Source organism: Nomascus leucogenys, chromosome 12 (assembly GCF_006542625.1).
Source record: "Nomascus leucogenys isolate Asia chromosome 12, Asia_NLE_v1, whole genome shotgun sequence".
NCBI lineage: Eukaryota > Metazoa > Chordata > Mammalia > Primates > Hylobatidae > Nomascus > Nomascus leucogenys.
In genome coordinates this window covers 82,618,568-82,642,322 of record NC_044392.1, presented here as the reverse complement: position 1 = coordinate 82,642,322, position 23,755 = coordinate 82,618,568, and the positions used below count along the sequence as shown (strand labels likewise).

The following is a 23,755-nucleotide window of genomic DNA, read 5'->3' as shown; positions in this document are numbered from 1 at the left end:
GCCTGTAATCCCAGCTACTTAGGAGGCTGAGGCAGGAGGATGGGGTGAACCCGGGAGGCAGAGCTTACAGTGAGCCGAGATCGTGCCACTGCACTCCAGCCTGGGCGACAGAGCAAGACTCTGTCTCAAAAAAAAAAAAAAAAAAAGAAAAAAAAAAAAAAGAACAGAAGTGATTTTTTTACTAGCTCAAGTTGTCATCCTCATATACATTTTTTTTCCCTTCGTACCCCTTCCAAACATAGAATTATTTATGTAACAACATCTACCTAGGTTAGGGAAACACAATAACAAATAATACTGTCTTAAAAGAGCTCTAATTTGTGAAAAAGGAATATAATCACATGATTAAGAGGTAATATGATTAATGCTATAATCTATATAATTATTTTTAGAAAATGAAGAATGAATGTATACTGCCTGAAGGAAGAACAGGCGTCACACAGGTAATGCTTAAAATGGGTTTTAAAGAACAGGGGAAGAAATGGTTTACTTATAGATTAGGGGCTTATTTTTTAAAATAAGTAATAGCATGAAGAGAGGCAAAAAAAAAAAAAAAAACCACAGCAAGTATATTCAAAGAAATATGGAAGCTGAGGGTATTTATTAGATGGTTTGGAGTATATAATGGGGCTTTGGACACGTAAGTGAAATTATATATATATTTATTTATTTTTTATTTATTTATTTTTTTTTTTTGAGACAGAGTCTTGCTCTATCACCCAGGCTGGAGTGCAGTGGTGCGATCTCGGCTCACTGCAGGCTCCGCCCCCTGGGGTTCACGCTATTCTCCTGCCTCAGCCTCCCGCTTAGCTGGGACTACAGGCGCCCGCCACCTCGCCCGGCTAATTTTTTGTATTTTTAGTAAAGACGGGGTTTCACCGTGTTAGCCAAGATGGTCTCGATCTCCTGACCTCGTGATCCACCCGCCTCGGCCTCCCAAAGTGCTGGGATTACAGGCGTGAGCCACTGCCTCCGGCCTATTTATTTATTTTGTTGTTGTTGTTGAGACAGAGTCTCGCTCCATCACCCAGGCTGGAGTGCAGTGGCACAATCTTCCCTCACTACAACCTCCGCCTTTCGGGTTCAAGCGATTCTCATGCCTCAGTCTCTGGAGTAGCTGAGACCACAGGCACATACCACCACGCCCAGCTAATTTTTGTATTTTTAGTAGAAACGGGGTTTCACCATGTTAGCCAAGCTGGTCTCAAACTCCAGACTTCAGGTGACCCACTCACCTCAGCCTCCCAAAGTGCTGGGATTACAGGCGTGAGCCACCATGCCTGGCCTTCCCGTTCCTTTTGAATAGGAAGAAGTTATAGATGGTCTGTCTTGCCAAAGGTGTATTAGTGGAATAAAAAATAAATGTCAAGTTATGAAGGAACTTTGGAAGCATTTTTATCTCGATACGTAGCATGTAGAATGCCACCTTTTTAATGGTCTATTTTTGGTCAAAATTTTTTCACTTTCACTCGCTGAGGAAAAAAATGCCTATTTATGGCAAAAGATAGTATATATTAATCCATAGGTTCATGTATGGATGTATATATTTGTGTAGTTCAGAAAGTGAATTTTTTCTTTGGCTGATTTAAACCTGAGCATTAGGCTTTGAGCTTTGGCCTGCGTCTATATTGTTGTAATAAACATTCCTATGGCATTTGTTTTATTCATATTTGCATAGGTGTTACTTGTACACTTGCCTACCTACTCACTCACCCCAATGCCTTGTTAGACAAAGGAGAAATACTGTCTTATTTATCTCTGTACCATCTACAACTCAGAGCTTAGTTAGATAAGGCTACTGGGCTTTGCTACTGTAACTTTGCTTGCCACAGAATAGGTGTGAGATTTTAGGTAAGCTGCTTCTATTATTTCTAGAAAATGTAAGTAGAGATAAAAATTATACCTAACTCATAGGACTATTGTGAGAATTAAAGAAAAACCATATAAAGGACTTACCCTGGTACCTCACACATAGTAAACATTAAATAAATGTTAGCTATTATTACACTACAGCTTTTACTTAATAGTTACCTGAATATTGAATTAGAATTTATTGATAGTCTTGTGGGTTGACCATAATGTAATTTTAAATTTCTCCCCATATGTCTATAATACAGTAAGTGAATTGGTCTCTAGATTTGCTATAAAAGCTTAGGGGTTTGTTTTGTTTTGTTTTTTAGTAATTACAGGAAAGCTTTAAATGAATAGCATTGTTTAATAATATACATGTATACTCATGTAAAATATACATGCATACTGATAACTAAGATCATAGGCTTTGACTTACTCTACCTCTTATAAGCCATATAATGGCCAAGTTATTTAATGCTTTTAAACCCCAGTTTCCTCATTTGCAAGATAGGGATAACTATACATTGTAGATTTGTGTGACTTAAATGATAAGGTATTTTAAAAAGGTAGCATTAAATTATATTCTTGCCTCTTGTGTTTCTGTTCTCTTTGGTATACTTCTTGTATGGTTAAAATTAAGTGATATCTTTGATTTTGTTTAACAGATAGAATATTCGGTGCAACACACAACCTCTGCCAATACTACCCTTGTTCATCAGACCACACCTTCACATGTAATGCCACCAAATCACCACCAATTAGCATTTAATTATCAAGAATTAGAACATTTACAGACCATGAAAAACATTTCACCTTTACAAATTCTGCCTCCCTCAGGTAAGAAATTAACAAGTAAACAACTGTTACTGAGAAATTGACTTCTAAACCTATACATATATGAAAATGTTATGGTCATCTTAAATGTTAAATATCTGGGAAATACCAACAATCATAACTAGTAAATTCCAGGTTACAAATAATCACTGAAGCACATCATTAGAAATTATCTGCTTTATACCTGTAGGCATTCATTATATTTAAAAGAAAGAAAATTATGTATACAGTTCACACCCAATTTACTTTCATGTAAATTATATACATTGGTATGATATATATATACACATGCACTACATATATAAATATTATATATATAAATTATATACACATTTATGTGTATAATATACATACATTTTACATAGACAGACACACACACACCTGTTACTGCTGGAGCCCATACTACCAAGTTCTGAGCAGATCTGGGAAATGCTGCTTTAACTTCCATGACAACTATCTGGGTTAGAAAAGTAGGAAAGAATAAGGGAAAGATACTTAGCGATTCTATAGGTAAAGAAATGAAGTTACAGATATATAAAATAGTTTACAGTTAAGGAAACTTGGGCTAGAAATACTTGCCTAAGGGTAGTTCCTATTTGTCTAAAACTGGTTAAATTTTTATATTTTTAGATTCATTTGATTTAATATCTTATCAGAAGGGAAAGTTTTGCCTGTCTCAACTTGGTTCTGGTGGGTCGAAGGGGATGTGTGACACGAAGGGTACTTCTGATAAGAGTTTAGCCTAGAGCATGACTAAACCTTGAGACACTAATGTGTTTAGGCCTAAGTTAAGGGCAGATATGAATATTCCTTGTCTATTCTTCTTCCCTCTAGAATGTGCCCTGGTTTCCACTTGGCCACCCAAGGGCGGAGGTATCTCCCTAGCAGAATAAATTTCCAAGCTGTTTTACTGCAACACAGATTAGGAGGAAGAGGGAGACGTTTTGATCCCTCTTCACAGCTTTCAGTTTAAAAGCTCCCTACTATTTGTGTGTGTGTGTGTGTGTGTGTGTGTGTGTGTGTGTGTGTGTGTGTGTGTGTTGTTTAAATTTTTTTTTTGAGATGGAGTCTCGCTCTGTCTTGCAGGTGGGAATGCAGTGGCAAAATCTTGGCTCATTGCAACCTCTGCTTCCCAGGTTCAAGCGATTCTCCTGCCTCAGCCTCCTGAGTAGCTGGGATTACAGGCGTGCGCCACCATGCCCAGCTAATTTTTTTGTAGTTTTTTGTTTTTTTTTTTGAGACGGAGTTTCGTTCTTGTTGCCCAGGGTGGGTGCAGTGGTGCAATCTTGACTCACTGCAACCTCCGTCTCCCAGGTTCAAGTGATTCTCCTGTCTCAGCCTCCTGAGTAGCTGTGATTACAGGCATGTACCACCACGCCCAGCTAATTTTTTGTCTTTTTAGTAGAGACAGGGTTTCATCATGTTAGTCAGGCTGGTCTCGAACTCTTGACCTCAGATGATCTGCTTGCCTCAGCCTCCCTATTCTGTGTTTGAATATTCCATTTTGTCTTTAATTAAAGTTGTGTCTCTTCATTGTGGGAAAGGGAATGGAGATCAATGGGGAAAATATCTAAGGCCACACTGAAGGGCATTCCAGGAAGAAGAATAAACAAATATCCAAAGTATGAAATATTTATGTCTACTCTTTTTCGGAAATACATTTTCAAGATACTTGGAGAATAACAGAAGATACGATAGCTATAGGTCATGAGTTACCTAGAATACCAGTGCTATTAATTTGTATACAACAAATTGTATACAAATTTGTATACTTTTATTTGTGTACAACAAGGAGCTTCATATAGGAAGCATAATCAGATTTTATTCAATTTTACTTTATTTATTTATTTTTTTGACACAGAGTCTCGCCCTGTTGCCCAGGCTGGAGTGTAGTAGCACAACCTCTGCTCACCACAACCTCTGCCTCCCGGGTTCAAGCAATTCTCATGCCTCAGCCACCCAAGTAGTTGGGACTACAGGCATGCACCACCATATGCGGCTAATTTTTGTACTTTTTGTAGAGACAGGGTTTTGCCATGTTGGCCAGGCTGGTCTTGAACTCCTGGCCTCAGGTGATCCACTCACCTTGGCCTCCCAAAGTTCTGAGATTACAGGTGTGAGCCACCACACCCAGCCCCAGGTTTTATAATAGGGAAAAAATTGCTGCTTACCGTGTAGAGGATGGATTAAGATGATGCTCTGATGTAGTTAGGATCAAGTAAGGACACTGAATGCTGTAGTCTAGGAAATAAATTATTAGGACCAAAACTAACATAGCAACTATAGAAAGGATGTGAATATATAAGGCATTTTTGTGGCAGAATTGATATACTTTGTTAGGATGAATGAGTTACTGGGAGATTATCTAATAGTTGGATTGAAAACAGGAGACAGAACTCATTTGGCACATGTTTGAGATGTTACAGAATATCTAAGTGGAAATATAAAGGTAGAAATAGGTTCCTAGAACTAACAGAGTGTAACAGGAATTACAAATTAGGAATTAACAGTATGTAGAAGCTACTTGAAGCCATAAGAATGCATGAAAACACCCAGGAAAATCTGCAGAGCAGGAAGAGAAAAGCTTAAGGACAAAATTCTAAGAAACAAAACGTCCTCAGTAAAAGTAGAAAAAAATAGTTAAAAGAAGAGGTAATCAATGGTAGAGAAAAAGGAAAAATAGTGTAATAAAAGCCCAGGAAGATAGATTTTTTTTTAGAAGGAAATCAAAAGTATCACATACTGCAGAGCATTTAAGTAGGATGAGGAATGTAGAGAGAGCATTACATTGGGAATGTGAGAATTTTTACTTTTGTGGAAGCTTTTTTAGTACCCATTGTGATGGGGCAGAAACCAGATTGTTGTAAATTGAGAAGTAATGGAATTTGAGTGTAGTGAATGTAAAGCATTCTTTGAAGAACTTTGTTGGTAAAGAGATGTGGCTTTAACAGGAAAATAGATTTTTTGGAGGAGTGGGCAAGATTGTTTTGAGTTTTTTAATTGGAGAGATTTGAACATTTGAAGGCTCATTATAAACAGCTAAAGTAGGGAAAAGTTACTCTTTTAACTAGAGTATGTTTTAGAAGAATGCTAGGGTAGCCTTGCCCTTGAAAAGGAATAGATTATGAAAAACAAAAGTGAGAATATAGTCAAGGTGTTCTCTTATTCCTAATTTAAGAAAACACCCTATCTATGAAAAGTCAGGCTTTTAATACCTACAACTTCAGTAAGGATCAGTTTATTATATTACTTGAAATTCTGTTTATATGATGCCTATTAGTAAGCTAATATATAAAGGAAAGTTTGGATGATGCCAGAGTAGCTGTTCTTTTGCAGTTAGCAAGATTCTCAGAAACAACATGGTTTACATTTGCCAACTGTAGGTGGCACTGTGCCCAAGGGAAATTGCAAATGTATGTGAGCCATAAAATTTATAGAGACATTTTCTTTTTCTGGAGTTAAATCTCAATAGAAATAATTTTTTTGTTAAACCTTACAATTAAATGATAAAAGCAATATGTTGAAGTTTTCTTATTGGAAAAATAGTTTGACAAAATGTTAGAGTGCATAAAAGATTAAAAAGTGAATTTTTAAGTGTTACTGGTTTTCATCACACCTGCCCACGTATGATCTCCACATGAAATGGACAATGTTGAATTTTTTTTCCTTATAAGTTGAAGCTTTTAGCCATACCCTTATCCTTATAGTTTACCCTTTCCCCGTCTCATAAAAACTTCACTAAATTGCCGCCATAAAAAGGGATGAATTCATGTCCTTTGCAGGGACATGGATGAAGCTGGAAACCATCATCCTCAGCAAACTAACACAAGAACAGAAAACCAAACACTGCATGTTCTCACTCATAAGTGGGGGTTGAACACTGAGATCACATGGACACAGGGAGGGGAACATCACACACTGGGGCCTGTTGGGGGATGGGGGTCTAGCAGACGGGCAGCATTAGGAGAAATACCTAATTAGATGACGGGTTGATGGGTACAGCAAACCACTATGGCACATGTATACCTAGGTAACAAACCTGCATGTTCTGCACATGTATCCCAGAACTTAAAGTATAATAAAAAAAAATTTTTTTAAACTTCACCAAATTATATTGAGTTTTTAAAATATTTAGGCTGTTATATAAACATGAATTCATAATTGCAAATGAAAAAGTAAATCCAGGAGTTTGCTATCTCATAGGAGAAATAAACAACTGGTATATAAAGTAAAAATAATGTGCCCTGAAAGAAGCTAAAGTGAACTTTAAGGAGGTGAAGAAGGCAGAATCACCTCATCTGTTTGGCAGATACGTATTTTACAGAATGAGTATCATTTGAGCTGGATATTGCAGAAAAAAAATAAGGCTTACCTATATTTATTTAGTATGGAAAGGCATTTGGATGGAGGAAGCAACATGAATGTGAAGGTATTTAGGCAACTCATAATTCCGTGTGATTAAAGATTTGGTTGGATTAAACAGGAATGTGGAAAATTATAAAGGTAGACCAGGTTTAGATCATTTAACCCTTTAAGCCTAGATACTTTCGACTTAATTATAATACCATAGTCACTGGGGAGGCAATGAAGGTTTTTTGAGTGAAGGTGTGCCTCTGGGTGATTAATTTGCCAATATTATTTAGGTGAGTTGAAGGAAAGGAGAATATAGAGACCAGAGAAGGGAGGAGACCAGCTGGGCTGTTGCAGTAGTAGGGAAAAAATGACATAAAGTGATAGAAGGAAAGAGAAGGGGAAAGTTAAAAGAAATTACAAGAGTTGAATGGGCAGGTCTGCAAAATATGAAAACATGTTGGGTTAATAACCCAGGGATATAAGCTTTGGTGGCTCACAGTATACTGGCTGGATACTGTCCAGGTTGACAGACCTGGGACACAGATGAAGAATAGGCTTCTGAGGAAAGATGAGTTTTGTAGTGTTTTGAGGTATCACAGGGTCATTCATGTAAAAATATTTTTCAGAGAGTTGGACCCTTGGCATACTTCCTAGGCTTTTATGACACCTCTCTTAACCATCCCATCTCTCTGTTCCTTACAGATATCTCTTTATCTGCCTCCCTTTAGATGTTGATAATTCTCTGAATTGCATTGTTAAGCCCTCTGTTTTTTTCATCTACTCCAGAATTTCCCAACCATGTTTCAAAGCACAGTCTTCCTGAGTGAATGTCCCCTCAGCTCTTATAGCAATGAGCTGGGAGCAGCCTTCCCATTTATGCAGGTGGCCATACTTTGATCATTTTCTATATATCATGACATGGAAAAGGTTGGAAGCAGTGCTTTATACTTGGGTGATCTTTGGCATCCATGACGTCTAGTCTCATTTTTACAATTCAAATGTATCCAGGCCCCAGGCATGTTTATACAACTCTACTAAATGTCTTTACTTAAACATCACATAGGCATTCCAAACACAGCCATGTAAAAACTTTTAGTCCCCAGATTTTATTTATTTTTTTGAGACAGTCTTCCTGTGTTGCTCAGGCTGGAGTACAGTGACGCAAACATGGCTCACTGCAGCCTCAACTTCCTGGGCTCAAGTCATCCTCCTACCTCAGCCTCTCAAGTAGCTTGGACCACAAATGTGTGCCACCATACCCAGCTAAGTTTTTATTTGTTTGTTTTGTTTTGTTTGGTAGAGATGGGATCTCACCATGGCTGGTCTCAAACTTCTGGGCTTAAGGAATCCTCCCGCCTTGGCCTCCCAAAGTGCTGGGATTGCAGGCCTGAGCCAGTGCACCCAGCCTGGTCCCCAGATTTTAATCCTTCCTCTTTAATTGTCAATAATGGCACTATCACCACTTACCAACTTAGAGTCAGCAAATTAGGGTCACTTTAGAATTTCACTTACCATACATACTTTTTCTCCTTCCTAAATAATCACTGACAGGAAGCAGAGAAGGGAAGGTAGTCCTGTACTTACAGCTTTTCTCACTATTTTTTTCCTTTCCTTGTTGAAATGAGGAAACATGGCTACATTGGGGCTGTGTACGGACGTACAAATTAAAAATTTGAGCTTTTGTTCTGCATTCTTTGACAGTGTTTTGTCTTGCTCTCCTGTGCTCACTGCTATTCATTGATGTTCCTTGCTCTCTTCTTCTAACCTCAACTTCAGAGTATGATTTAGCCAGAGAATCAGTCAAGGGATTGATGGGTGGTAGAAGCTTAAATGTAAGTCCCTATAATATGTAAGTGCCAGGATTTTGTTAGTTTGGGTTAGTTAACAAAGACAACAGCTCAGTTTTGCTTTGTCCCTCTTATTCTTCAGCCACTAATTAGAACCTGTAGACTATGACTAGAGAGAATTGAATCAAGTGGTCAATTAAGTTTCATGCATGAGGATGTTCCATGTTGCAGATGACAGAAAACTCAGCCCAAACTGATTTAATAAAGGAATTTTGTTGGCATATGTAAGCAATAGTCCAAAGATAGGTCAATCTTTTATTCATGGCTTGATCAGGGCTCACACTCTGTAGTTAATCTTCACCAATAATAATAAATGAAATATTTGCATGAAAACTTAAGAATTAATGAGATTGCATAGTTTGTTCTCCTCACCTCAGAGTCAGACTTACTGCATTTCTCATCCCTGTTCCCTTGGTAGCTATTTTGAGTGTCTGGTATCTTAGGTCCCCTCTCTGTGTTTTTTTGTCTCGAATTGGCCACCCAGGCAGCATCTTTCCCTTGGAAGCCCTGCACTGGCTTAGGTCTGCTCTTCCTAAATGAGTTACTGATGGTGAGATAGAATTACCAGGATTGGCTTGGCCTAATTAAAACCCACCTCTAGGCTGGGTGCGTAATACCTGAGGATAGTTATTACGTTTTAGTCATCCTTATGTTCCCAGGGCTTAGTACATAGTATGTGCTCAGTAAATGTTTAGTGATAACTGGGTTTTATCAGCAGTCTAAATTGCTTTAGATAAGTTATGCTATGGTTTTGAATGTTTGCCCTTTCCAAAACTCACGTTGAAATTTACAGGCCTGGCCAGCCACAATGGCTCATGCCTATAATCCCAGCACTTTGGGAGGCTGAGGTGGGCGGATCACTGAAGGTCAGGAGTTCAAGTCCAGCCTGGCCAACATGGTAAAACCCCATCTCTACTAAAAACACAAAAATTAGCCAGGCATGGTTGTGGGCGCCTGTAATCCCAGCTACTCAGGAGGCTAAAGCAGGGGAATTGCTTGAACCCTGGAGGTGGAGGTTGCAGTGAGCCAAGATTGCACCACTGTACTCCAGCCTGGAGCATCAAAGCAATACCCTCTCCCCTCCGCCAAAAAAAAAAAAAAAAAAAACACCTCTAGAGCTGAGGTCAGTCTAAACTGGAGAGCTGCTATAGCATGGGGTCAGATAAAAAGGTTTTGGTGGGTGAGTATGATGTCAGCTATACTTCATGCTGACCAGAACAAGCAAAAATAACAAAAAAAGAGCAAAGTGGTACCTTTCAAATGAGAAATATTTTACAGTATAACAAGTCCCTAATTAAGAATATTCCAGCCTGGGTGCGGTGGCTCACGCCTGTAATCCCAGCACTTTGGGAGGCCGAGGCGGGCGGATCACGAGGTCAGGAAATCGAGACCATCCTGGCTAACAGGGTGAAACCCCGTCTCTACTACAAAATACAAAAAAAAAAATTAGCCAGGCGTGGTGGCGGGCACCTGTAGTCCCAGCTACTTGGGAGGCTGAGGCAGGAGAATGGCATGAACCCGGGAGGCGGAGCTTGCAGTGAGCCATGATCGCGCCACTGCACTCCAGCCAGGGCGACAGAGCGAGACTCCGTCTCAAAAAAAAAAAAAAGAATATTCCAAAGTTAAATGACGCATCAAAAAATTAGTCTCTTTGTTTTCATAGTGTCTAACCTGGAAGGAAAAATAAAATCAAATTCTGGGTAAGTAGGATGAAATACATTAATTATACTATTCTAAAAATGTGTGCATCCAGGTGATTCTGAACAGCTCTCAAATGGCATAACTGTGATGCATCCATCTGGTGATAATGACACAACGATGTTAGAATCTGAATGTCAAGCTCCTGTGCAGAAGGTAAAAGTAATGTTGTTTTTTTTTTCCTAACAAATCTTGAAGGGATTTGAAATTGGGTTTGGAAGTGGTACAAGAGGTATTTAAAAGCCCTGACTTAAATGAAATATTGGATCTCTAAGCCTAATTTTTGCCTATGTAATTTTTTAAAAAAGTACTTCTGAGCAACATCCTTCCCCTACCCACCTACCTACCTATCATTGGTCCTCTTGTTTGTGTTTTTTTGTTGTTTTTTTTGAGACGGAGTCTCACTCTGTCGCCTAGGCTGGAGTGCAGTGGCACGATCTCGGCTCACTGCAACCTCTGCCTCCCAGATTCAAGCGATTCTTATGCCTCAGCCTCCCAAGTAGCTGGGATTACAGGTGTGTACCACATGCCCAGCTAATTTTTTGTATTTTTATTGGAGGAGACAGTGTTTCGCCATGTTGGCCAGGTTGGTCTCAAACTCCTGATCTTAGATGATCCACCCACCTGGCCTCTCAAAGTGTTGGGATTACAGGCATGAGCCACCATGCTTGGCCCTCTTGTTTGTGTTTCATTGAAAGTTCTAGAATGTTGATATTTGCCAGTGATCTCAATTTTAAAGCATGTCATAAAACCATCTTTTAGAATCTATTCTAGGGATATCTAAGAAATCCAAGGGATTTCCTAATGGAGTCTTATGTCTGCTTAATCTTCAAATTATCTACTGATATAATTCTTTCAACAAATATTCTAGATGATTGGGCTACATTAAGATACATAAGGTACTGTTCAAGGTGTTTTCAGAAACTATGAAAGGAATATTTTTATATATTCTCTCTCTATCCCCCTCCCTCCCTCTGTTCCATTACCCTCTACTTCTTACCTTTTCCTTACAAGTACTTTAGAGGACAAATCTAAAGGTGAGAAGGTGGAAGGTGAGATGCTTTAGTTGAGTGAGTTATAGAACTAGTAATTAGCCCATTCCATAGGTAGAGACAAAAACAAGTTTTATTGACAACTTACAGGAAAGCACAACTGGCTGATCATTGGTGATTGGTAAAGGTCCTTGTGTTGGGGGCAGGGAGGGATGTTTTGACTCCTTTTATTACTTCAGGACAGAAATAAAAGGCCTATAAATATATCTAGTCATACATTTTCTTTTGCCTTATATGGGGCCCTAGACAAGTTTTCTTCTCATATTTCATGGAAATATATCAAAAGTGCAATCAAGCATAATTATTAAGGAGATAATTATTTTTAGAAATTCAGCAGAGGATGTTTTAGTATTGCACAGCCCTCTTTCCTTATTATAGATGGACAGGTTTAACTGTAGAAAGGGCCATCTAGACTTGTGCTTATCTAATATGGTAGCCTGTGGTCACGTGGCTAATTGAGCCCTTGACATGTAGCTAAAGGAACTAAGTTTTAAAATTTGTCTTTTAATTAAAATTTAAAATGGACATAATTCAGTTTCGGAAGACTTAGATGTGTTTGGAACAGTTTGACTATACATAACTAGTTTTTCAACTGTGAATTTTATGAAATCTAATTACAGATCAATTGTTTCTAGTAGGAATTTAGCATTTGAAATTGAAATGTCCTACAAATGTAAATAATTGGGATGACTTAGTATGAAAAAATATCTTATGTCTTTTATATTGATTACCTGTTGAAATAATGCTTTGGGTATATTTGGTTAAATAAATATATTAAATTTACTTAAATTTTTAAAACGTGGCCATTAGAAAACATTAAATTACATATATTTCTGGTGGGCAGCACTAATCTCAACCATGGTGTATCTTGTTTAAGAAGAGCAGTCACATCACTTAAGTTTTTTCTTCTTAACCACCAAAAGGAAAAATATATCCATGTCAGAGGACTCTCAACAAACTCCATGACATTTTTAGGGTACGATCTTACTTTGCCTCTTATTAATCCTTTGACCATTTGCTTTATTTTCCCTATAGGATAATAAGTTATCTTGATTACACTGAGGGATTTATTTATTTTTTATGCTTTCTGCAAATTATGCAGTTAATATATATGTCTTAAAATAATTGGCAAGTGTGCTACTTTAATTTGGTCTCAGATTAATAATTGAGTTTAGATGATCTATTATGTTTTTGTATTTTTTTTCTGACTTTAGTAAACTTTAACTTTATTAAAAGTACATGAAGGCCTTTAGAATCTTAATTAGATCTATTGCTGTATCAAAAAATGTTTTCTTCCTTCCAAAATTTGGTTAACATCTGTAGACATAGACTGAACCAAATATTTGTTTTAGGATATAAAGATTAAGAATGCAGATTCATGGAAAAGTTTAGGCAAACCAGTGAAACCATCAGGTGTAATGAAATCCTCAGATGAGCTCTTCAACCAATTTAGAAAAGCAGCTATAGAAAAGGAAGTAAAAGCTCGGACACAGGAACTCATACGGAAGCATTTGGAACAAAATACAAAGGAACCAAAAGTATCTCAAGAAAATCAGAGGTCTGTAATTTACTGGATTAAAGGAGGCTTTGGGAGATGTAGAATGTATTTTAAATACATTAAATTTCTTATTTGTTAAGTGACTATGATTCAACTATTTAGTAGAACACAGCAAATTGTAATTGCAAAAAGTACATTTGTATTGATACTTTTTCTAAGTGGTGATATCTCTTTTGAAGACAAATAATCAAGGGATTAAGCTACTAAAGATACGAATTACTAAATTATATAGTCATTATTTTACAGAAATGTCTTAAAGTTTTTCTGGTCTGTGTGTTAGAAGATAGTGGTTCATCTTGGTCACAGTTTTCTAAAACCATTTATTTGTTAATATAGATTAACTTATGTATAATTTGATGCATCAAAAATAAAGCTTAAAATAATGTTATAACATGAACATGGTTGTCTAATATATGGCTTTATATTTGTCATTTAATAACATTTTTGTAATACTTTTAAGGAACTTGAAACCTACTTTGAGCTATACTTTTTTTCTTTAAGGGATCTTGGGAATGGATTGACTGTAGAATCTTTTTCAAATAAAATACAAAACAAGTGCTCTGGAGAACAGCAGAAAGAACATCAGCAGTCATCGGAAGCTCAAGATAAATCCAAACTCTGGCTTCTCAAAGACCGTAATTTAGCAAGGGAGAAAGAACAAGAGAGGAGGAGGAGAGAAGCAGTAAGTGAATTTTAGTTTACTAAATCTAATTTAACAAGGGAAAAATTTGACAGAGCACTGTCTTTTGTATGTTCAAGGATGCATTCGGGGTAATTTTTCAGTGACAGCAGACTTACCTCTTTAGTGAGGATCAGGTCCTAAAATTAAAGCTTAAAATAAAAAAATTCATAGCCAAAAGAGGCAGTGCAATAATAGAGTATTGATCCTGGAAGTACTAGACTACCTGAGTTAAAATGACGGTTTTGGAGGCGGGAGGATCTTTTGAGGCCAGGAGTTAGAGGCTGCAGGGAGCTATGATCATGCCACTACACTCCAGTGTGGGTGACAGAGCAACATGGTGCTCTCAAACAAACAAAAAAAAAGATGGTCTGCCTATTTACTAGACTCTTAGACCTTGGCAATTATCTAACTCCCTAAAGTGGGAATAATAATACCTATTGTGAAGGTGAAATGAATGAGCATGTATATTAAGCACATAGGAAAATGCCTAGCACTAGGTGAAGTGATTTATCACTTACTATTATTACTGTTTAAAAATCTGTAAACCACCTATGAATTGTGGCCAGAAGATGTGCCATCTGTTCCTGGTCAGCATTTCTTCGGTTGACTGCTAGATTAAGAAGCTGATTTCACTTAGGAGTCCTAATATGCAGAAAATAATTTTTAAAAGCTACAGTTGATTCCTTCTTTTATTCATGGATTATTTCAGAAGTGTTTAGTTTCCAGATATTTGGGAATTTTCTGATTCTAGTGGTTTCTGTTAGTGATTTCTAATTTAATTCCATTGTGGTCGTACCCATATCTGATTGAATTGTTTGAAATTTATTAAGACTTATTTTATGGCCTGGCTTATGGTCTACTTTGGTAAATATTCTGTGTGCACATGAAGAATGTGTATTTTATTGCTGTTGGATAGGGTGTTAATCAGGCCAAGTTGGTTTGTCTTCTTTTTCATTATGAAATGATCTTTACTTCTGGTAATAATTACTCTGAAAATTACACTGAAATTTAAAATAGGCACTTCACCTTTTTATGACTAGCGTTGGCATAGTAAAATTCTTTCCATCGTTTTACTTTTAACCTATCTTGTGTTTTTTTTTAATTATTTAAAGTGAGTTTCTTGTAGGCAACATGTAATGGGAGCTTGCTTTTGTTTGTTTGTTTGTTTTTATTGAAACGAAGTTTCGCTTTTGTTGCCCAAGGTGGAGTGCAGTGGTGTGATCTCAGCTCACTGCAACCTCCACCTCCTGGGTTCAAGCGATTCTTCTGCCTTAGCGTCCCCAGTAGCTGGGATTACAGGCTCACGCCACCATGCCTGGCTAATGTTTTGTATTTTTAATAGAAATGGGGTTTCACCATGTTAGGCAGGCTGGTCTCAAACACCTGACCTCAGGCGATCGCCTTCCTCGGCCTCCCAAAGTACTGGGATTACAGATGTGAGCCACCATGCCTGGCCTGTTTTTTATTTTTATTTTTATTTTATTTTATTTTTTTGAGACAGAATTTCGCTATTGTTGCCCAGGCTGGAGTGCAGTAGCACAATCTTGGCTCACTGCAACCTCTGCCTCCTGGGTTCAAGCGATTCTCATGCCTCAGCCTCCCGAGTAGCTGGGATTACAGGCCCATGCCACCACACCCAGCTAATTTTTTGTATTTTTAGTAGAGACAGGGTTTCGCCATGTTGCCAAGGCTGGTCTCGAGCTCCTGAGCTCAGGCAATCCACCCACCTTGGCCTCCCAAAGGGTTAGGATTACAGGCATTAGCCAAAGATCTCTGCCTTTTAATCACATGTTTAGACTAGTTATATTCAGTATAATCATTGACATTGTTAAGTTTGAGTTCATCATCTTGATAATTGTGTTCTGTTCCTGTCCTTCTTCTTTCTCCCTTTTTTTTTCTGCCCGTTTTTGTATTAAGCTTTTTTGTTGTTAACTTTTGTTTTAGGTTCCGGGGTACATGTGAAGGTTTGTTACATAGGTAAACTGGTGTAACGGGGGTTTGTTGTACAGATTATTTCTTCACCCAGGTATTAAGCCCAGTACCCATTAGTTATCTTTTCTGCTCTTCTCCGTCCTCCCAACCTCCACCCTCAAGTAGACCCCAGTGTCTGCTGTTTCCTTCTTTGTGTTCCTATGTTCATATCATTCAGCTCCCACTTATAGGTGAGAACATGCAGTATTTGATTTTCTGTTCCTGCATTAGTTTGCTGAGGATAATAGCCCCCAGCTCCATCCATGTTCCTGCAAAAGACATGATCTCGTTCTTTATGTCTACAGAGCATTTTTTTAGTCCACTTCATCTCCTTCATTGACATAATCAGTAACTCTTTGTTTTCCTATTTTACTGGTTGCTTACGGTTTACAATATACAGCTTTAACTTAATCGCAGTCTGCTTTCAATTTATGTTATACCACCTCATGTTTAGTGTAAGAGCTTTACAATAATTGCTTCCATTCCTCCCCATCAGCCTTATGCTATTGCTTAAATACTGATAATATCTCTTAAATTGTTTTAAATAAGGAAAGAATCTTATATTTATATATGCAGTTACCACTTCCTGTGCTTTTCATTCCTTTGTTTATTTTATTTATTTATTTATTCATTAATTCATTTATTTTTGAGATGGAGTTTCACTCTTGTCACCCAGCCTGGAATGTAATGGTGCAATCTTGGCTCACTGCAACCTCCACCTCCCTGGTTCAAGTGATTCTCCTGCCTCAGCCTCCCAAGTAGCTGGGATTCCAGGCATCCACCACCATGCCTGGCAAATTTTTGTATTTTTAGTAGAGCCAAGGTTTCGCCACGTTGGCCAGGCTAGTCTCGAACTCCTGACCTCAGGTGATCCACCCACCTCGGCCTCCCAAAGTGCTGGGATTATAGGCATGAGCCACCGTGTCCGGCCCATTCCTTTGTTTAGATCCAGATATCCAAATAGTGTAATTTTCCTTTTGCATAAAGGACTTCCTTTGAACATTTCTCATAGTGTGAGTCTGCTGGCAATAGTTCTTTCCACTTTTGTGCATCTGAAAATGCCTTTATTTGGCCTTTTTTTTCCATTCATAGACTTTATTTTTTAGAACAGTCTTACATTCGTAGCAAAACCGAGCTGAAAATACAGAGTTCCTACGTGCCATACCCCTCTATATATATGCCCTCCCCAACCATCAATGTCAACACATCATTGTCAGCCTTAGTATAATCAAGTAAAGTCTATAGTTTACACTAGGATTCATTCTTCGTGTTGTAGTTTTTATGGATTTTGACAAATGTATAATGATACACATCAGCCATTATAGTTCCTTACAGAATAGTTTTCTTGCCCTGAAAGTTTCCTATGGCCCACCTATTCATCCCTCCTCACAATCCTGGCAACCACTGATCTTTTTACTGTCTCCACAGGTTTATCTTGTCCAGAATGTCATATAGTTGGGATCATGCCCTATGCAGCCTCTTCAGATTGTTGTCTTTCACTTAGCAATGTGCATTTAAGGTTCCTCTCTTTCTATGGCTTGATAGCTGAATTTTAAAAAATTAATTATCTTAATTGACAGACAAATTATATATATTTATGGTATACAATTATGTTTTGAAATATGTGTACATTGTGGAATGGCTACATCAAACTAACATGTATCACCTCACCTTTTGTGGTGAGAACACTTGAAATCTATTCTTTAGTAATTTTTTAGTATATAATACATTGTTTTTAACTATAGTCTTCATGTTGTACGTTAAATCTCTTGGAATTCCTACCGTCTAACTGAAAGTTTGTATTCCTTGAATAATATTTCCTATCTCTATCCCCAACCTCTCCCCATATCCTAATAAACTACCATTTCATTCTCTGCTTCTATGGGTTCAACTTTTTACGATCCCACAGATAAGTGAGATAATGCGGTATTTGTCTTTCTGTGCCTGGCTTATTTCACTTAATATAATGCCCTCTGGGTTCATCTATGTTGTTGCAAATGATGGGGTTTTCTTTTTAAAGACTGAATAGTATTCCTTTATATATATATAACATTTCCTCTATTCAGCCATTGATGGACATTTAGGTTGATTTCATGTCTTGGCTATCACAATAGGTCATTTCTTTTTAGCACATTATATGAATATACCACAGTTTAGTTATTACTTACCTATTAAAGGACATCTTGGTTGCCTCCAACTTATGGCAATTAAGAATAAAGCTGCCATAAACATTTATTTGCAGGTTTTTCAACTTGCCACTTTTTTTTTTTTCTTTTTTTCTTTTTTTTGACACAGTCTCACCCTGTTGCCCAGGCTGGAGTGCAGCAGCATGATCATGGCTCACTGCACGCTTGACCTCCCAGGCTCAAGCGATCCTCCTACCCCAACCCCCCAGTAGCTGGGACCACAGGCATGCGCCACCACACCCGGCTAATTTTTTTATTTTTTATTTTTTTTTATTTTTATTTTTTGTAGAGACAAAGTCTCACTGTGTGGCCCAGGGTAGTCTCGAACTTCTGAGCTGAAGCAGTCTGCCTGCCTCTGCCTCCCAGAGTGCTAGAATTACAAGTGTGAGCCACTGCGCCTGGCCCTGCCTTCAATTTTGAAAGATACTTTTGCTGAATTTAGAACTCTAGAGCTTTAATGTTTTTTCTTTTAGCACTTTAAAGGTACTTGTTCACTGTCTCATTGATTCCATTGTTTCCACTGAGAAATCCAATACTACTATCTTTGGTCTTCTGTATATAGTATGTTTTTCCTTTACTTGCCTTTAACATTTGTATTGATCACTGGGTTTCAGCAATTGTTTTCTTCATGTTTCTTGTGATTTGTTCAGCTTATTCGAGATGCGTGTTTTCATCAAGCTTGGGAAAATTTTGGCCATTATTTATTCAAATAATATCCCCTCTCACTCCCTTGTGAGGACTCCAATTATTTATGTATTAGACCATTTAAAGTTGCCCCATAGCTCACTAATGCTCTTTTAATTTTAATTTCTTTCTTTTTTTGAGACTGAATCTCACTCTATGGCTCAGGCTGCAGTGCAGTGGTGTGATCTTGGCTCACTGCAACCTCTGCCTCCTCCCAGGTTCAAGTGATTCTCATGGTGCAGCCTCTTGAGTAGCTGGGACTACAGGCACATGCTACCATGCCTAGCTAATTTTGTTTTTGTTTTTATTTTTTTAGTAGAGACAGGGTTTCACCATGTTGGCCAGGGCTAGTCTCAAACTCCTGTCCTTAAGGGATCTGCCTGCCTCTGCCTCCCCAAGTGTTAGGATTACAGGCGTGAGCCACCTGCACCTGGGCTGCTCTTTTAATTTTTTAAAATTCTTTTTTCCTTTTGAATTTCATTTTGGATAAATTCACCAGTCTTTTCTTCAGTGTCTAATCTTCTGTTAATCCCCAGTGTATTAATTTTCATCCCAGACATTGTAGATGTGAGATTTGGGTTTATTAAAAATGTGTGTGGTTTTTTTTTTATCTCTATTAAACTTTTGAAAAAGTGGAATACAGTTAAAATAACTGTTTTAATGTGCTTCTCTGCTAATTCCAATATGTATGTCAGTTCTGGGTCAGTTTCAATTGATTGGTTAGTCTCTTCTTTGTGAATAGTGTTTTTCTGCTTCTTTGCATAACTAATAATCACAAATACCAGGTGTCGTGAATGTTACCTTGTTGGGTGCTAGATTTTTTTTTTCCCAGCAATCTCAGTCACATAGAACTAGATATTTTTGTAATCCTAGGAAAAACATGTAAATTCATAGGACATATAAGAACGTTAGTTTGAGAAGAGAAGAGCCATTGGCTTTAACTATAGTATTGGTTAAAGTACAAATTAATTTTCTAGGGAATAACAAAAGTTTTGTCAGCCACATATTTTATAATACTAAGGTAGAAACAAATTGCATTTAATAGTGCTGTACATTTAACATACGGTGAAGTTTACTTTAGAGCAGTGTGATCTTAATGGAACTTTCTACAATGATAGAAATATGCTTTATCCATTCAAACATACTAGCAAATAGCCACATAGGGCTGTTGAGCACGGGAAATGTAGCTAATGCAACTAAGGAACTGAATTTTAAACTTTAATTTTAATGAACTCAATTTTAAATAGAAACTTTTTGGTATTGTCTTTTTGGAGGTTTTTAGGAACTCATTATTAAATTTCATTAGTAGTTGACCTAAAGTCTTTTTTTTGAGACAGAGTCTCGCTCTGTCGCCCAGGCTGGAGTGCAGTGGCGTGATCTCAGTTCACTGCAAACTCCGCCTCCCGGGTTCACGCCATTCTCCTGCCTCAGCCTCCCGAGTAGCTGGGACTACAGGCGCCCGCCACCACGCCCGGCTAATTTTTTCTATTTTTAGTAGAGACGAGGTTTCACCATGTTAGCCAGGATAGTCTTGATCTCCTGACCTCATGGTCTGCCCACCTCGGCCTCCCAAAGTGCTGGGATTACAGGCGTGAGCCACCACGCTCATCCGACCTAAAGTCTTTCTGTAGTGATGTAAAAATGTTTCCTGTTGGCACTCACACGGGCCTGACTTAAGTCACCCCCAAGTGATTTCACTGCACCCTAGTTGCGGCCCAACAACACAACTAGGTAACCTGATACATTTCCCAATATCCTAAGCACTTTTCTGGACCATGACTAGACTAGGAACCCACTGAAAGTTGACTAATGATGTTACGTCTAGCAGCTTGATAACTAACAACCTGACCTTGCATCTATTTGCTATCATTTTTGACAGCCCAGCCTCTTGCTGCCAGTCGAGAGAACCATACTCTATAAAGCAATAATAACTTGACACTTAGCAGAGTTCCCAAAAGTTCACCTCATGCCAGTTCCCTTGACCAAACTTTTGATCTTAAATTTGAATAGTTGAAGAGTGTATTTAGGACCACACAGTAAGGAATAGCCAGCTTACGGTGTCAGCTATGGGGAGCATTAGTATTAAAAATCATGGTATTGGCCGGGTGCAGTGGCTCACGCCTATAATCTTAACACTTTGGGAGGCCAAGGCAGGCAGATCACTGGAAGTTAGGAGGTCGAGACCAGCCTGGCCAACATGGTGAAACCCCATCTCTACTAAAAATACAAAAATTAGCCAGCCATGGTGGCGCACCTGTAATCCCAGCTACTTAGGAGGCTGAGGCAGAAGAATCATTTGAATCAGGAGGTAGAGGTTACAGTGAGCTGAGATCATGCCACTGCACTCCAGCCTGGGCAACAAGAGCGAAACTCCATCTAAAAAAAAAAAAAATCATGGTATCTAAGGTTAATTGGTACAGAGAATACTAGTTCTCTATCAATGATTGTTCCACATGCACAGATTTTAGTCAAGAAGTAAGAAAATCTAAAATAAGCCAATACACACAAACTTTAAATAAAAACAGGTTTCATTACATATTCTACAAATTTTGCAGTATGTCTGGATACTTATAGCAGTATCACATGATATTTAAACTAGGATAATGTATCCAATGCCTATATTGGAGGCTTAGAATAGAACTTAAAGGAACAATCTGTGCTAGACATTTGGCATCCTAGAAACTGGGTGTTAAGAATGTAGTCTGGGGCCGGGTGCGGTGGCTCATGCCTGTAATCCCAACACTTTGGGAGGCCAAGGCAGGTGGATCACTTGAGGTCAGGAGTTCGAGAGCAGCCTGGCCAACATAGTGAAACCCTGTCTCTACTAAAACTACAAGAATTTGTTGGGCTTGGTGGTACGCATCTGTAGCCCAGCTACTTGGGAGGCTAAGACATGAGAATCATCTGAACCTGTGAGGCAGAGGTTGCAGTGAGCTGAGGTCATGCCACTGCACTCCAGCCTGGGCAACAGATTGAGACTCTGTCACAAGAAAAAAAAAAGAATGTAGTTTATGCCAGTTGCAGCAGCTTGCGCCTTGTAATCCCAGCACTTTGGGAGGCTGAGGCAGGTGGATCACTTGAGGTCAGGAGTTCGATGCCAGCCTGGCCAATGTGGCAAAATTCTGTCTCTACTAAAAATGCAAAAATAACCTGGGCATAGCGGTGCACATCTGTAATCCCAGCTCCTCAGGAGGCTGAGGAAAGAGAATCACTTGAACCCAGGAGGCGGAGGTTGCAGTGAGCTGAGATCACGCCACTGCACTCCGCCTGGGTGACAAAACAACACAATGTTTCCAAAAAAAAAAAAAAAAAGATAAAGAGAAAAAATTTTTAAAAAGTCTGAATTAAGATTTAAGAAGTATTCTTTTGTCTGTAAGGCAGATTTAAAGAAATTTATGTGGTTTGTAAGAGTCAGACATACCTTTCAAATACTTTCAGTAGGTAAATCACAATTCCAAATCTTTTCCCACATATATTCTAATGAGAATGCTAATTCTCATTCAAGAAGCCAACCAACTGATTGCAAATTGGTGCTTTTACCTACCACTCTGGTCTGTTGCTGTTTATTGACTTATTTTTTAAAAATAATTTTGTGAACTTTAATATTTGGTGTCATCTCAGATGCTAAAGAATATCTATCTATAAGGGCAGTTAGAAAAGTCTTCAGAATATAATTGACATTTGTTTCCTTTGTCTTAATTAGCTTTTTCTCTACTTTGGCTAATTTTTTAAACAGCTTTTTAGTGATTAATATGGCATTTTGCTGAATGTTACATGTAATCTGATTCTTCATAAATGCCTATACGTAGAATAGACTTACTAGGTTCCACAGTTAGTAAGTGGCAGAATCAAGGAAAGCCCATAGTTTTAGCATTACATATTATAGTTATCTCACATAACGAAGATATTGGTTCATTCAGAAAGTAATTTTGTGTGTCTGGCATTATGTTGGGTTTAGAAGTAAGACAGTGGGCCCTCAGCGTTCATGTTCTTATTCATACCCACTCTGTCAACATTGAACTTTCTCTTTTACTTGTAGGGAGGGGTCAAACTTATTCTTAGTGTTCTTGTAGGTTTTGTTTTTTATTTATTACATGAAGAATATATTAACAAATCAGGTAGTATTTGAACAGAAATAATTATGTACAAATTTATTGTTCAACCTGAGAAAATAAAAATTAAAAAATTATTGAATAGTTTTCTTTTGTATGATCTGTTGCCAAATGTTGCATAATCATTATTGTATAGTTGTAGTAAAGACATACATTTTTAAAGTAATATTAAAATTTTCTGCTTTTTCTACAGATGGCGGGTACCATTGATATGACCCTTCAAAGTGACATTATGGCAATGTTCGAAAACAACTTTGATTAAAACTCAGTTTTTAAATTAACCATCAACTTAAAATGAATGGTAAAAGATCAAAATGCATATGGTAAAATGATTGCTTTCAGATAACAAGATACCAATCTTATATTGTATTTTGTCTGCTCTAAAATGATTAAACAGTTTTCACTTACATTTTTAATAGCTATATGCTTATTTTTTAAATGACATAGTTGAAAGGAAATTTAATAATTTTGGATCCCTAAAAATTGGACAAATTCCCAGATATTCATTCATTCTATAAAAAATTGTCTATATATTATAGGCCCTGTGCTAAGCAATGAAAATCCAAGAGATAGTTCCTGCTTGTTTAAAAATGAAGAGTATGACTTTCCTAATTCAATAAGTGAAAAATAATGAAGAATATATGAAAGTGTATAAAAAACATAGTTCCTGTTGAGTTTTTAACTTTTAAAACAAATATTTGTCTGCCTTCAAAAATATTTAGATTCTAACAAATAATACTTGGTTTCACTGAATGTCAGATTTCATAAGATTCTCAGCTGGTTCTATATTAAAAATTTATATTGAAATGTAGTTTTAAAGAAATATGGCTGGAACTGCCAGTTGTGGTGGCTCACACCTATAATCCCAGCACTTTGGGAGACCAAGGTGAGCAGATTTCTTGAGCTCAGGAGTTTGGGCCTGGGAAA

At 37.7% G+C, this 23,755-nt stretch overlaps 1 protein-coding gene across 1 annotated transcript in view; it reads left to right on the top strand.

Moving 5' to 3' along the window:
• The window catches only part of BRDT (bromodomain testis associated), a 76,821-nt gene extending 53,731 nt beyond the window's left edge, over window positions 1–23,090 (top strand). The window contains 6 exon segments of the mRNA XM_030825048.1: window positions 393–443; window positions 2,517–2,688; window positions 10,639–10,739; window positions 12,988–13,193; window positions 13,695–13,875; window positions 23,022–23,090. Coding sequence (XP_030680908.1) covers window positions 393–443; window positions 2,517–2,688; window positions 10,639–10,739; window positions 12,988–13,193; window positions 13,695–13,875; window positions 23,022–23,090 — 780 coding nt within the window.
• Window positions 23,091–23,755: the final 665 nt, after the last annotated feature.